At 48.1% G+C, this 14993-nt stretch overlaps 1 protein-coding gene across 1 annotated transcript in view; it reads left to right on the forward strand.

Moving 5' to 3' along the window:
- Positions 1-14993, forward strand: part of LOC119374516 (uncharacterized) — a 193396-nt gene that overhangs the window by 65567 nt on the left and 112836 nt on the right. The window contains exon 3 of the mRNA XM_037644649.2: positions 13082-13228. Coding sequence (XP_037500577.1) covers positions 13082-13228 — 147 coding nt within the window. The remainder of the gene's footprint in view (positions 1-13081; positions 13229-14993) is intronic.

Genomic DNA, 14993 nt, shown 5'->3' on the forward strand with positions numbered 1-14993 from the left:
ACCACATTGCCCGAGTTTACGCTTATCGGTGATCGTTCTCGAATTATTTTTGTTTGTCCGCATGCTTTTGCAGATTGTCGCCGTACAGGGGAATAAAATAAGATCTGCTGGTAATGTGGCGGCACCTGTCGGAGCAGATATCAACCACTCCGCGAGCTTCGTCTTTGTTGGGCCTCCGAGATTGCGCGCAACCCGTCGGCGCACAATATCTGAGGCCATGGCTGGGCGAAGCTCAAACCGTCGAGTGCGCTCATGAGAGCGCTGCGATCGCCGGCGATGTAAGGGTGTCTGTGAGTTGAGGGTGCAAGGCAATGGTGAGGAGGAGGGTATAGATATAAATTCCGTAGCGGCCTTGGTACACAGTGCGTCGCTTAATTTCTGGTGCGAATGATTTGGGGATGCTCCTGCCTAAACGCTGACAAAACTTCAAAAAACCGTTTCAGGGTCCCTTTAAGCATTCGCCTTGGACTAATCGAATGGTTAACACAATCTTTTTTCTTCAGTCGATGTATTGATCCTCCCCCGCCCCCCTCTGAAAGCTGTCTGCACCTAAGGTGGTTTTGCACTTCCTCCAGGATCGGAGGCATTGCAAGGTTTCTGCACCTCGTCTGTTTGTGCACTGCCTCCGTGATCGGTCCACCGATCACGGAGGCAATGCAAAGCGACGATGTCATGTCATGACGTCATCGTCTGACGCCACGTTACGTGACGTCATGATGACATCACAAATCTTGGCGATCTGTGACGTCATATGGTGACGTCATCACGTGATGATTTTTTTTTCATTACTCGTGCTGACGCCGCCGACGCGCGATGCCGCCGGTGCCGACAGTCAATTTTCGCGTTTGACGTGGCATCCAAGGCTCCCGCCTTAAAAGCAGTAAAGAAGCACTGCCAAAACTACACAGTATTGCATGAGCGACCGAACTTTAAACGCGGCACGGCGCCTCAGTGATAAACCAACGCAAAAAAAAAAAAACACAGGGAAAAGGCGTATGAAGTATTCCTTGGTGCTCCTCAATTGCTAAATTCAAAGCTCTGTTTCATTGAAACTGACTGTTGGTTCGATAAATACGAGGCTACTTTAAGATATATTCGTATACAAACACCAGGTGTGTAGACTTAAAGATTTGATATGCGCGTTCAAGAGTTGCAGCCAGTGTACTTCCGCGAGGCATTAAAATCCGCCAGAGCCCTTGAAGGACTCTGGATCGTCCACAGATTTCCACTAGATGGTTTGAGAAAACGGAAGAAACATACTTTTATAGCGGTAGTATTCGCAATGCCCACGAACTATAGGTGGCGCGCCGTGCTTTTCAAGATGGCGCCAGGAGGAGGGTCAACCCGTTTGTCAGCACAGGAACAGATAGTACGTGCGGACGTACGGCCCGTGCCACTTTCACCGGATGAAGTCATGAGCTGTGCTGAATTGGATATGAGACTAAACTACTTTCCCAAACCATGGAAAGTGCTAAGTACTCGCAACCTAATTATTTGCTGTGGCGTGAAATGTTATATTTCAGCTCCGGTTACCGTGCATAACGATGCTTTGCGAAATCCTGTGCGTGCTACATAAAACTGCATGAACTAAAATTGACGTATTAGCAGAACGGCACTCCGCGGTAGTACGTACCGAGCCAACGTTTATAGATACGTTGTACCGAGCCTGCCTTACGGATTTGCCGCAGTAGTAGGCCGCCAGCGAGTAGCGCCATCGCTGCTGCACGGGACCGCACGTTTAACGTGGTGATGGTTTGCAAACATAATACGCCGTCGTCATTACTTGTGCAGTCGGGAACGCGGAGTTACGTCTTCAACGGAACACAAGCATTTAACTTCCCATTCAGTAACGCTTGTGCCACAGCCATGCTGAAACTCTAGCCGTGTGCAATTCACTTCACTCGCATGTTGCAGGCTCGATCAGCACGATCGAAACACGAATATCGAAAAGAATGCACACGTATCCTTTTCGCAACGTCGAAGAAGTTAGCCGAGAGGCGTGGATTGTGGCTGTGACTGCACGTTCCAACGCTCTAAACATTTCGCTTCTCTGGTCGAGCTCGAGCGTGTTGGCGGCATGCGGCGCTCCATAATATCCACAATAATTGATACATGCAATGCACAAGAGGAACTACGCTTTTATTTTAACGCGATAGCGTTAAAGAGCTCGTATCGCAGAAATTCCGCCGTCGGCGTCGGCACCGTTGGCTGTGAGCGAAAAGTCATCATCTTGTCCGTGACCGAAAAATCGAAAAAGCTGCAAATAAAATAAATAATAAAAATTTTAGGTCCGAGTGAGAATCGAACCCGGGCTGTCTGCGTGGCAAGCAAGTGTTCTACCACACAGCCACGCCTCAGCTTCCAGCCGCACTGAAAGTAACTTTCATGCTTCCCAAAAATACGCGTCCTGTACACAGGTGTCACAGTACGAGATGTAATATCGCAGTAATATTGCGTGGTACAAGCGTACATTGCCATCGGGCGTCACACCATGTCAATATGCTGACTTGGTGGTTTAAAGACAGACACCCATTACAAAAGGCACACACATTACTGCGGGTATTCCCTTAAGGCCACGTAGTGGGTGCATCGCAACTTTGAAAAAGTTTTTAGTTTAAAGCATGCTACCCATTACATAAGGCACACACCTTAGTGCGCGCATTCTGTTAAACACTCGTAGTGTTCGAAGTGCGCACTAGGGGCAGGATATCGCTATCGCGTTCAACTCTTAAAGGCGAAGCTTAAGCGGCCCTCAATTTTCGATCTCGCTCAAGGATATTATACATTAAATACAATCAAAGTGACTTACGAGCGTGAAAGAACATTAACGCACGAGGGGACGTGAAGTGCAACTCGCTCCTCGTGAGTTAGCAGCTGATCGTTCACCGTCGCTGTCACTCTCGGTGCCTTCACAGTCTTCTACGTCCAGTGAAAATCCTCGTCGTCAAGATGGTTTCTTTCAACATCACTGCTGAAAGCAATCGGAAGAATTTCCTCCGCCAAACAACTTCGACCACTCCGCGTCACAACGTTTACAATTACAGAGACGTCTGGGCGCGGAGAACATTTCGCTCTCAGATCGGTCAACGAGCAAATCGCTTGCAGTGTGCGGCCACCTATCAACAAACGTACAAAAAACGCCAGGCCTGCGCTGAAACCGCAGCACAGTCACAGCGAAAGCTGGAAGAGCGGCGTTTCTAGAGCCCGTTGTAAGCTCTCTTGGGGCTACAATACAAGTACACTAGAAAGGTACCCACTACGCCATAAATCACAATTTTTGTGAGGTTGGGAAGCACCTACTAAACCATTATTCGTCATTCTGCGGAGAAGCGGGGCACCAGCTACACGTCTGTAAGGCATTATGTGCACTTCGTTGACGTGACGACTGATGACGAGGAAGAATTATGGCTCAGCCCTTTGTAATGGGTTGGAAGCTTTAAACGGCCCACCAGTTATGTAATTTGCATTGGGTGACGCCCGGTCGCTATTTCCCTCCCGTCATGCTGTATAACATACGTTGACGTGGGAGAGAGACGGCGTGGGGGGGGGGGGGGGGGGGCGAAGAACTTTACTGAGACCCCGAGGAAATGGATCATGCGCTTATGGGCTTCCTTGGCAACCATTACAAGTGCACTTGCGAGGAACCCACTACGCTATAAATCGTAATTTTACTGAGACCCCGAGGAAATGGATCATGCGCTTATGGGCCTCCTTGGCAACCAATACAAGTGCAATTGCGAGGAACCCACTATGCTATAAATCACTGTAATTTTTCTAGAAGTAGGGCAGCAGGCACTGTGCCAGTTTTCGTCATTCTACGGAGAGCATTGGTACCTGCTAAACGCATGTAAGGCATTATGCGCACTTTGTTGATGCTGTGCCTGATGACGGTGAAGAATTATGGCAGAGCCCTTGGTAATGGGTTGGAAGCATTCAACAACCTACTCGTTGCGCAATTCGCATTGTGTGACACCTGGTTACAGAATTCGCGTTGTGCGACGCTTGGTGCTTATTTTACTCTTCTACCACGCTATATTGCATATGGTAATGTGGTTCCTTCCCGACATGAAGCCTGTATAGGACCTTTTTGCAAAGCAGTTTCAAGCACCGGCATGGCTCAGAGGTTGAATTCTGGGCTCCCACGCAGAGGGCCCAGGTTCGAACCTAGTTCCATCCTGGAATTTTTTTCTGATTTCGTTTTTTTTTCTTATTTCGAGCGATACTGGTTACGGACACCGGCGGCGGCGGCGGCGGCGGCAGTGGCGGCGGCGGCGGCGGCGGACAACTACGGCGCCAAAAACGGCCGGTGAAATGATCTCATAACAGCTTTCGCTGTAAAACAAGCGGCGCAGCGCTGGCTATGAAACCAACACACTGGCGAAGGATGGTGTGGGAAGCGTTCGCTCCACGAAAGGCGTGGAGCAGACGCGTCCTCGAATGACTGAAACGTCGCTCGCACGATTAGTAACAGCGCTTTGCTGACAAAGGATAGAGGCATATTTTAATGTATCGACAACTTGAGATCGCTCAGTTTTACAAGAGCACAGCGCGAGCCTGCGCGACCTCCCGCGTACAGTGTTATGGGATTCATGCACTACAAGAAACACTGACCAATGCTATATACAAGTAAAACAGGGTGAGCTTCAACTGAATATGTCAGACGATAACATTTAACTAACCTACGTGGCTACAGAAAAGTCTCGCGAAGCTGATAGTATGCGTACGCTGTGGGGTAGCAATGAAAGCGCGAGTCGCCACGTATTTTCACGAAAACTTCGCGCCTCGCAAGAACGAATCAGATTTCTCGTGTCACGGAGGGCCCGGTTTGTTCACTGATGCAGGGAAACATGCCAAGTCGTAGTGTTCCTTCCTTGCCAACGCGTTAACACTGAGGTTAGCACAGCCGAATAAGGGAGCGACTGCGTAGTGCTGCAATTTTGTCGTCTACTAACCCTCCTCGAGAGGATGCTCCTGAATTCCGCTTGGCGGCGCGACAGTCTATGGGCATTGCGAATATCGCACAGCGGAGGCAGCATGCGTTTGAATTTCGTGCTCCAATGCCTCATTCGACGCTAAATTGCAGCTTCCCCGAATGTGCCTGAAGGTAATATTGCTCTGAAGATATGATCAACGTTCACGGGTACAGTTAATCACGTTTTTCAGCTCCGATGCGTGCCGTAGAACTGCAGCGCCGGCTCCGCTCCGATGCCCCCATACGGGCGAGGGTGCCCCTAGTGGCTGCTCCTGTGCCTATATCAAACTTTCGCGGAAGCTTCATGACCAGTAGAAGTATTGAAGGACTCTGCCGATACTAAAGCTCTACTGTACACTCATTCTTACACGTTGGAATTGCGTATCCTCTGGCGAGGATACGCAATTCCTACTCTGGCGAGGGAGCTTGTTCACTCTCGTTCAGCCAGAGTACCAGAACTCTGTCGAGAGAGTGTGCCTACTCTGTGCAGCAGAGAGTTCCCAGCACTCCTGAAAAGGGAGTGAAATATGGGACAAGCGTTTACTCTCGCAAAGAGAGTTGCTAGCACTCTCTTGCCGCTGTGAGTGTACTACTAGTTACGGCTAGCGGTGTGATCCGCCGCCACACGATTAAAGGCCTTATCCAGGGGCGCAGCCAGATTTTATGCGGGGGGGGGGGGGTCACCTATATTTTATGTATGTTTGCGTGCCTTTGTATGTGTGCGTGTACATATGCGCAAGCAAAATTGAAAAATTTCGGGGGTGGGGGGAGGGGTTGAAACCCCCCCCCCCGCCCATTGGCTACGCCCCTGTGGCCTTATCCTGGCTTCTCCCATTTGCCCACCAATGACAATTAAGCCAAGAATCAGACAACCTCCATATTCGCCAACTACAGCTAATTTGTATGCTTGAGAGCCTTGTCTAGATACGTCTTGTTGAATAGTTATGTGATTAGCCTATATATCCTTGTGGGTCGTAGGCCCGATAATGCTGTCGTGTTACACTCTTAAAGGCGAAGTCTCCGCCAAGCATTAGAGCGCAGATCTCCTGCGTTGAGCGTTGTTGGCCGTCGCCGCATCCGCCCGTTTCACGCGACACTGTTCTTCGTTTGCCGAGGTCGGGCGAATTTCCTCGTTCACCCATTCCCATAGGCGGCAACAACAACATTGCCGTCGGGGTATGAGCCAGTTATCTTAGAACGACCTTCGGCGAGTCTAGAAAACCCAGCAGTTCGCGCCGCCGATACAGAATATCGTCGGTTGGTTCTTTCTGTACAATGCGCTACGAAACCAGCGGAGGCCGGCTGGATTGCTCCTGTTCGCACAGACGAAACAGAAGCTCAGCGTCGCCGCACAAGGTAGAGCACATGAGCAGTTGTGTGGGAAGGGCAGAGAGGCAACGATGTGTCGGCCCCACAATGGCGACAGTGGCCGTTTGTATTGGGCAGAAAATGCCGAACCGCAGCAGGGATCGCTTTTACAGACCGCGAAGAGATGGGAGGCACTGGGTTGCAGGACCAGGCCAAAGGCCCGGGTAAGAAGCGAGCGCGAGCTGAAAATGTAAGCGGTTCGCTTTCAACAACGAGCAATACAACCAGTCTGCTTTCGTAGCGACATGAAGGCTCGAGTAAGTGCGCGTGCCAGCCGTTTTACCGAAAGTTTTCATGTCTCAAATTCTTTATTTCCGTGTAACACAAAATAAAAGCCCGCGCGCATGCACATTGCGCATTAGGGTAATCGTCGGTAATTTTTTATCGGCGTTTTTCCAACTCAGTGTCGAGGTTTTAGGACATTTACAAAATGTCGCAAGTTTCTCAAGTATAAGACTTGCTCCATTTCTGACCATATTGACTCTGAGAGCACCTTCTCCAGCTGCTTTCCTGCGGGACAAGTGTTGAAAATCCCTCCAAGCCTCATCGGTTGTTCCACAAGGAACATCAGTACCCTGTCCCGCTTTGGTTACACTCAAGGTTGCTTGACTGAACTGTTCTACAGCTCCAAACAAAAGGCCTCTACCGCCTTCATCATATCATCCAAGCTTCTAATGTGGCCCTCGTTTTACTGCAAACGTTTAAGTCCTTGCTGTTCCGTTTCCTTTTGATGCTTCCCCCCTTTTTGCGCGAGAGCCTGTGTGCCGCCGTTTTGCACATTCGAAATGTCTGTAGGTCGGTGATAAAAGTTGGCACAGGGCAAGAAAAAGGTCAGTGGTGCAACTGTGGATGATGCTTGCCCTAGATAAGAATGGGCGACCGGTCGTGTGAATGACGTGATCGGCGCAGTTGGCGTAGTGGCAACATAGTAAAAAACTTTAGCAGTGGCTTAGCTCGGCTATGCCTGCATATATTTAGCGTAAGCTAAGGTTCAGCTGATTATTCTTAGCTTTCCTGGTTGTCTAGGATTAGCTTGGTTATCATGCTTACTGCTGCTTTAATGACACGCACACGGTATACACATTATGTGACACATGTATAATTATTTTTTGCTCAACGTCAGGTTGCTTCTCTATTGCCACAAAGACGGCTTGATGGTTAGTGTAGTAACACGCTGCCGTCTCCATGGCCCCAACGCCCGGCGCAGCGTCAGACTTGGCTACAGCGCAACGGAGGCGCACTGCTGGGCGCGCGCCGGCGCCAGTGCGTCTACCGCGGCTATGACGTCACTCCTCTGGAATGCGCAGACCGCGAGGCGCGCGCGGCGGAGCACGCGGCGGCTTCGACGCGCCAGCGGTGCGCCGTGTGACGTCCCTGCTCCTCGCGCTTGCGCAGCACGGCTTTCCGGAAGACACGCGAAACTGCTCAACATCGGCCTGTGTATCTAACGCTACAAAATGTTATAATTCAATAAGCAAGTTATTTTCCTTTATATTCATCAGCTTGGACAGTTGAGTGATTTCTAGTTCGTATCTTGAGTTTGACACATTGATTTGTTCTTTCTTGAATGTGTCTTTCTTAGTTTAGGAAGGTTTGTGTACTTCTTCTATATACCAAAATAATAAAGAAAAAGCGGTGGTCACTTGCTTGTAATACATCCTGCATGAATAGTGCTGCCGCTTCAGTATTTTTTTTTACTTGGTACAGCTTCTAATTTATTTACTTTTACGGTGAAGCGGCACTTTATTCATTTTCTCTTAAGAAAATTTATAGACCACACCCACAAAGACATATCTCGTTCGTACCTCGAAGCAACACTGCCTGCTCTGTAGCAAGCTCAGAAAGCAGAAAGTGGGCGTTGTCGACGGAAGCAATGGCGGTTACATGAAGGCAAAGAAAAGGCGCAACTATAGCAAAATAAATTTTTGGAATCAATGCGCGAGATCTTATCACGTTCACATATCTCCCACCGCCGAGCTGTCTGTCGCCCATAAGGCAGGTATTTTGCCTTCTTCGAGGTAAAACTGATCCGTAATTTCTATCATTTTTGAAATGCGAAGCGTTTCTTAGCGAACTTCTGCGACTTTGAGCGTATCTATCTATCTATCTATCTATCTATCTATCTATCTATCTATCTATCTATCTATCTATCTATCTATCTATCTATCTATCTATCTATCTATCTATCTATCTATCTATCTATCTATCTATCTATCTATCTAGCCGCCTACGACTTTGTGCTCTCCTGGCCGCTTCGTTAATCTTATGTATACCAAAATTGGTGTGTCATAACATGGCCTTATTACGAACATAAATGACAGGTCATATCATGAAAATCATGACACGCATGTCATGAACAGCATGATTTACATTCCACGGCCTTTGGGCTCCCTGGCCGTTCTGTTAATCGGATGTATACCAAAATTGGTGTGTCATAACATGGCCTTATCACGAACATAAATGACAGGTCATATCATGAAAATCATGACACGCATGTCATGAACAGCATGATTTACATTCCACGGTCTTTGGGCTCTTGCGGCCGTTCCGTTAATTTCATATATACCAAAATTGGTACGGCGTGACATGTGTTCATGACGAACATAATGACAAGTCCTAACATGAAAATCATGAGGCGCATGTCATGTGCAGCATGATTTACACGCTGCACATTTACGTGCTGCATTTACATTTACATGCTGCACATTTAAACGGCTCGCGGCCGTTTAAATGAAGAGATACATACGAAAACTGGTATGACGAGACATTTCAGTATGACGAACATAACTGACACGTGGTAACATGAAAATCATGATATGCATGTCATGTATGACATGATTTACATGCCACGCTCATGGCGCACTCGCGGCCGTTTCGCTAGATTGATATACACCAAAATTGGTATTGTGCGATGTGACTTTATGAAGAACATGAATAACAGGTGGTAGCACGAAAACCATGACATCCATGACATGTATGTCATGATTTACATGCCACGCTCATGGTGCATTCGCGGCCGTTTTGCAGGCTTGATATACACCAAAATTGGTATTGCACGACGCGACTGTATGACGAACGTAAATTAGAGGTGGTAACATGAAAATCATGACATGCGTGTCATGTACGACATGATTTACAGGCGCGATCATGGTGCGCCCGTGGCCGTTTCGCTAGATTGATATACACCAAAATTGGTATTGCGCGATGTGACTGTATGAAGAATATGAATGACAGTTGGTAAGATGAAAACCATGACATGCATGTCATGTATGTCATGATTTACATGCCACGCTCATGGTGCATTCGCGTCCGTTTCGCTTGCGTGATATACACCAAAATTGGTGTTACGCGACACGACTGTATGACGAACGTAAGTGAGACGTGGTAACATGAAAATCATGACATGCAAGTCATGTACGACCTGATTTACATGCCACGCTCATGATGCGCTAGCGGCAGTTTCAGTAGATTGATAAACACCAAAATTTGTATTGCGCGATGTGACTGTATGAAGAACATGAATGACAGTTGGTAAGATGAAAACCATGACATGCATGTCATGTATGTCTTGGTTTAATTGCCACGCTCATGATGCATTCGCGGCCGCTTCGCCAGCTCGATGTACACCAAAATTGCTATTGCGCGAAGCGACTGTACGACGACGGTAAATGAGACGTGGTAACATGAAAATCATGACATGCATGACATGCACGACATGATTTACATGTCATGCTCATGACGCACTCGTGCCGTTTCGCTTGCTTGACACACCAAAATTGGTATTGCGCGACGCGACTGCATGACGAACGTAAATGAGAGGTGGTAACATGGAAATCATGACATGCAGGTTATGTATGTCATGATTTACATGCCGCGCTCATTGTGCATTCCCGGCCGTTTCGCTAGCTTGGTATACACCAAAATTGGTATTGCGCGACGCCACTGTATGACGAACGTAAATGAGAGGTGGTAACATGATAATCATGACATGCATGAAATGTACGACATGATTTACATGCCATGCTCATGGCGCACTCGTGGCCGTTTCGCTAGATTGATATGCACCAAATTTGGTATTGCGCGGTGTGACTGTATGAAGAACATGAATAACAGATGGTAACATGAAAACTATGACATGCATGCCATGTATGTCATGACTTACATGCCACGCTCATGCTGCATTCGCGGCCGTTTCGATAGCTTGATATACACCAAAACTGGCATTGCGCGATGTGACTGTATGATGAATATTAGTCACAGGTGGTAACATGAAAAACCATAATATTCATGTCATGTATGGCATGATTTACATGCTCTACTCATGGTGCACTCGCGGCGATTTCGCTCCTTTTATATACACCAAAATTGGTATTGCGGGATGTGACTGTATGACGAACATAAATGAGAGGTCTTAACATGTGAATCATGTTATGCATGTCATGTACGGTATGATTTACATGCCACTGTCATGGTGCGCTTCCGCCCGTTTTGTTAACGTGGTATATACCAAAATTGGTATGGCATGACACGAGTGCGTGACGAACATAAACGACAGGTCATGCATTTATATACCAGAATATGCGTTTCATTGGCATGGTGTACACTAGATTGTGCATGCATGCGTGCATGGCAAACATGCGATATATGGTGGACTAGATGCCATGGCATGAATGATTTCATTTGGCTCAAAGACAAACAAGGCGATGTATGCAGCTCTTTGCTGGCTGCTTCGCATTACATCGATTCCCACAGTGCGTGGGATCTGCCGAATTTTTGTGTGTGCCGAAGTCAAGCGACTGGGAGCGCTTTATTATACAATTTTTACAGCGAAAGCTGTTATGAGATCATTTCAACGGCCGTTATTGGCGCCGTAGTTGCCCGCCGCCGCCGCCGGTGTCCGTAACCACTATCGCTCGAAATAAGAAAAAAAAAAACTAAATAAGAAAAAATTTCCAGGATGGATCGGGGTTCGAACCTGGGCCCCTTGCGTGGGAGCCCAGTGTTCTACCTCTGAGCCAGGCCGGTGCATTAAACTGCCTTGCAAAAAGACGCTGTACAGGCTTCATGGGCGGAAGGAACCACATTAACATATGTAATTTAGTGTGGTAGAAGAGTGAAATAACAACCAGGCATCACACAATGCGAATTGCGCGACGAGTGGGCTGTTGGATGCCTCCAACCCATTACAAAGGGCTCTGCAATAATTCTTCATCGTCATCAGGCACAACACCAACAAAGTGCGCATAATGCCTTACATGTTTTTAGCGGGTACTACGGCTCTCCGTTGAATGACGAAAAATGGCATAGTGGCTGCTTCCCACTTCACAGAAATTATGATGATTTATAGCGTAGTGGGTTCCTCGCAAGTGCACTTGCATTGGTTCATGATGACTGAGGGGCGCGAGAAAACGGCACACAACGAAAAGAAGTACACGGGACGACGCGCGTCGTCCCGTGTACTTCTTTTCGCCCAACTCGCCCAACTTTTTATCTTACTTGCATTGGTTGCCAAGGAAGCCCATAAGCCCATGATCCCTTTCCTCAGGGTCTCAGTAAAGTTCTTCCCCCCTCTCTCAGTCTCTTTCTCGCGTCGACGTGTGTTATATTACAAAATTACACCATCTCCCGCTAAGGGGACCATGAGGCGATGCGAAGCCGGAGCACTTGCACGATCGCGTTCCGTTGGCGTTCGTTGGGCATGCTACCAACCTCGCGTCGTGGAACCCGAAGAGGGATGCTACGCGCTTCATATCTTCCATCTAGCCTGGCCGTTAATTCTCACAGGGCGAGCGGGGTACGCGGTCGACAGGCGGGCGAGAGGGGGGCAGCGTAGGAGAGGAGAGAGAAGGGGAGGGGACGCGCATGCGCTCGAGCTCATCGCGGCGTTGCGCAGGAGAGAATTTCGGCATGTCTAGCCCGCGTTTCAGAGGAAGAGTGGAAAGGGGGAGGGGTATGGGAGAGGGGAAGGGGAGAGGGTGAGTGGAGAGGAGGTGTGTGAAGAGGGTATGCGCATGCGCAGTAAGGGTGGTCACGCCGCACACCACCACCACCACCACCACCGGATTGAGCTCCGCCTTAAGATACTTCGCATCTAAAAATTTGGAGGCACAAAAGAACAAGGACAAGAAATGACACCAGTCCTGTCATTTCTTGTCCTTGTTCCTTTGTGCCTCCAAATTTTTGTCAGACCATGCACCAACTAGCACAAGAACGCGTATGTTATATTACATGATGGGAAAGTGAAATAGCGACCGGGCGTCACACAATGCGAATTACGTAACTGGTGAGTCGTTTAAAGCTTCCAACCCATGACAAAGGGCTGAGCCACAATTCTTCAGCGTCAACAGTCGTCAAGTAAACAAAGTGCACATAATTCCTTACAGATGTGTAGCTGGAACCTCGCTTCTGCGCAGAATGACGAATAATGGCGTTGTAGGTGCTTCTAAACTTCACATATATTGTGATTTATGGCGTAGTGGGTACCTTGCTAGTGTACTTGTATTAGTAGCCCCAAGAGAGCTTACAAACGGCCTCTAGAAATGCCGCTCTTCCAGCTTTCGCTGTGACTGTGCGTTCCAGCATAAGTCATGGCGGAAATATCGAATTATTTCAGGTCATTGTGACAGCTGGCGGCAAAAAGAAACTGAACGAAATGCCGTCGATGTGCCTCAATACTTGGTGGCTTATTCATATAACGAGCAGTAGGAATGTGTCCTTATACAATCCTCTTCGAAATCACAGGTATCGAGCTTGGGGAGAGCTGTTCCCGGCACGAGAACTGCGAGGCGAACGACAACAACTCGTACTGCAGCCACTCCATCTGCCGCTGCAAACCACTTTTTCGTCGAGTCCTGGTGGCAGGCGAGAATGTCACCCGCTGCCGAAGAGGTACAGCACTCCTTAGTGAGCGAGAATACGCAGCTGGAAAGCGTAACTGATTTTCTCATCTCATGCGACAGTCGACTCTCTCGCTGCGATGTAAAAGAACTCGGCGATGCTTTGAAGCAGTCCACTTATTTCGTGGTTATAAATAAGCGAGTTGAGCTCATTCATTTAGGAAATCTGCGTAAGCTTGCGGGACAATTACAAGTGACTTTGCGTCTGGCTTACTCAGAATGAACCATCCTATGTCATTATTCTGAGCGAGTCATGATGAAAGCGTCGGGTCTTAGAGATCCTATGCAAGAGTTGAATGTTGAACGAGATGGTGTTTTCACATTAGAATTCATCGTAAAAGTGCAGGGGATCGGGACAACACAGGGGCAATGTGTAGGATAACCCAGTTGAGCCTAATGAACTGCAATAAGACGAAAAGACGGGCTAGTTGGTTTGGCTCCATTGTGGAAAACTTGCGGACACCACATGAAGACACAAAGAAAAAAGTTCACAAGGACTGCGCTGGTCCTTGTGAACTTTTTTCGTTGTGTCTTCGTGTGGGGTGCGCAAATTTTCCACAATGGAGCCAATGAAGTTAAGGTCTATTTTTTAAGTGCACGCGCATGTGACCACCAGGTTTATAGGCTACTATGAATACGTCCAATCTTACTTTTGAAGTCGTAAGATTTTGTGCAAGATCAAGGGAAGATGGATAGATGGAAAAATCGTTGAATGTCGCTGGAGCTTTCGACACTTAAAATTGTCTGAGTCAAGACCTTGACCAGTACACATTCGTTCGCTCCAGCAACATTTCCTCTTGAACGATTCCTCATGGCTGCAAGGTGTGGTACGATCAATGCAACTGGCGAAAGTAAGCCTGGCTTCGCTCGTAAACGCATTCATGGAGTCCAGCTTTGCCAAGCATGTGGCAGATAAACCTGCAGGTTTGTTCGATGCGTGGACTTGCACTGCACTGACGAAGTGTAGCCACCGTATAACACTGCTGATTGCTGTACGCCTTGCTTGAATATAAGTATTCTTAAAAATATCTACGGAACCAAAGCCGCCTTGCGACACTAGAAGCAGAGCGCGTTCATACTTGCGTGATTGCTTAATTGAGTATTCTTACTAATATTTCTGCGATCAAAGCGGCGAACTGCATGGCAACAACGCATTCAAAAGCGGCACGCGTGACAGAATGGCTCGAGTTAAGGCAGGGCATCTTAAGGGCTCGTTTCTTTTTCTTTGACACAACTCTAATGAAAACCAGCAGTTAATTAAGCCAAGGAATATCTAGGGGACGTTAATTGCACTGTTTTAAGTGTGTTTTAGTAACAGTGATATAGATGTTAACAAAGTAAAGTTGACCAAAAGACAACTTACCGCCAGCAGGGACCGAACCTGCAACCTTCGGACTACGCGCCCGATGCTCTTACCAGTTGAGCTACGGCGGCGGTCGCCCCCTCGTCCTCTTTATCGGATGTTTATGTGCATGCAAACCTGGGAGTATTAGTCAGCGCCACTCGTAGACATGACGGCGAGTGTGGAGCACTTTTTTTGCCAGCTTGCGTCACACTGGGCAGGGCCCAGCCCTTTAGGCTGGGCCCTTGGCGTGGCGGATGAGGTAGTCCGTGGCTACGACGATCCACTTCTTGTCAGATGTCAACGTCGGAAATGGCCCCAGCAAGTCCATCCCGATCTGATGGATCCCGATCTGATGGTCTAAGAGGTGGATTGATTGGCTGAAGAAATCCGGCTGGCTTTGTCGGCGGTGTCT

This window comes from Rhipicephalus sanguineus, chromosome 11, assembly GCF_013339695.2.
Source record: "Rhipicephalus sanguineus isolate Rsan-2018 chromosome 11, BIME_Rsan_1.4, whole genome shotgun sequence".
NCBI lineage: Eukaryota > Metazoa > Arthropoda > Arachnida > Ixodida > Ixodidae > Rhipicephalus > Rhipicephalus sanguineus.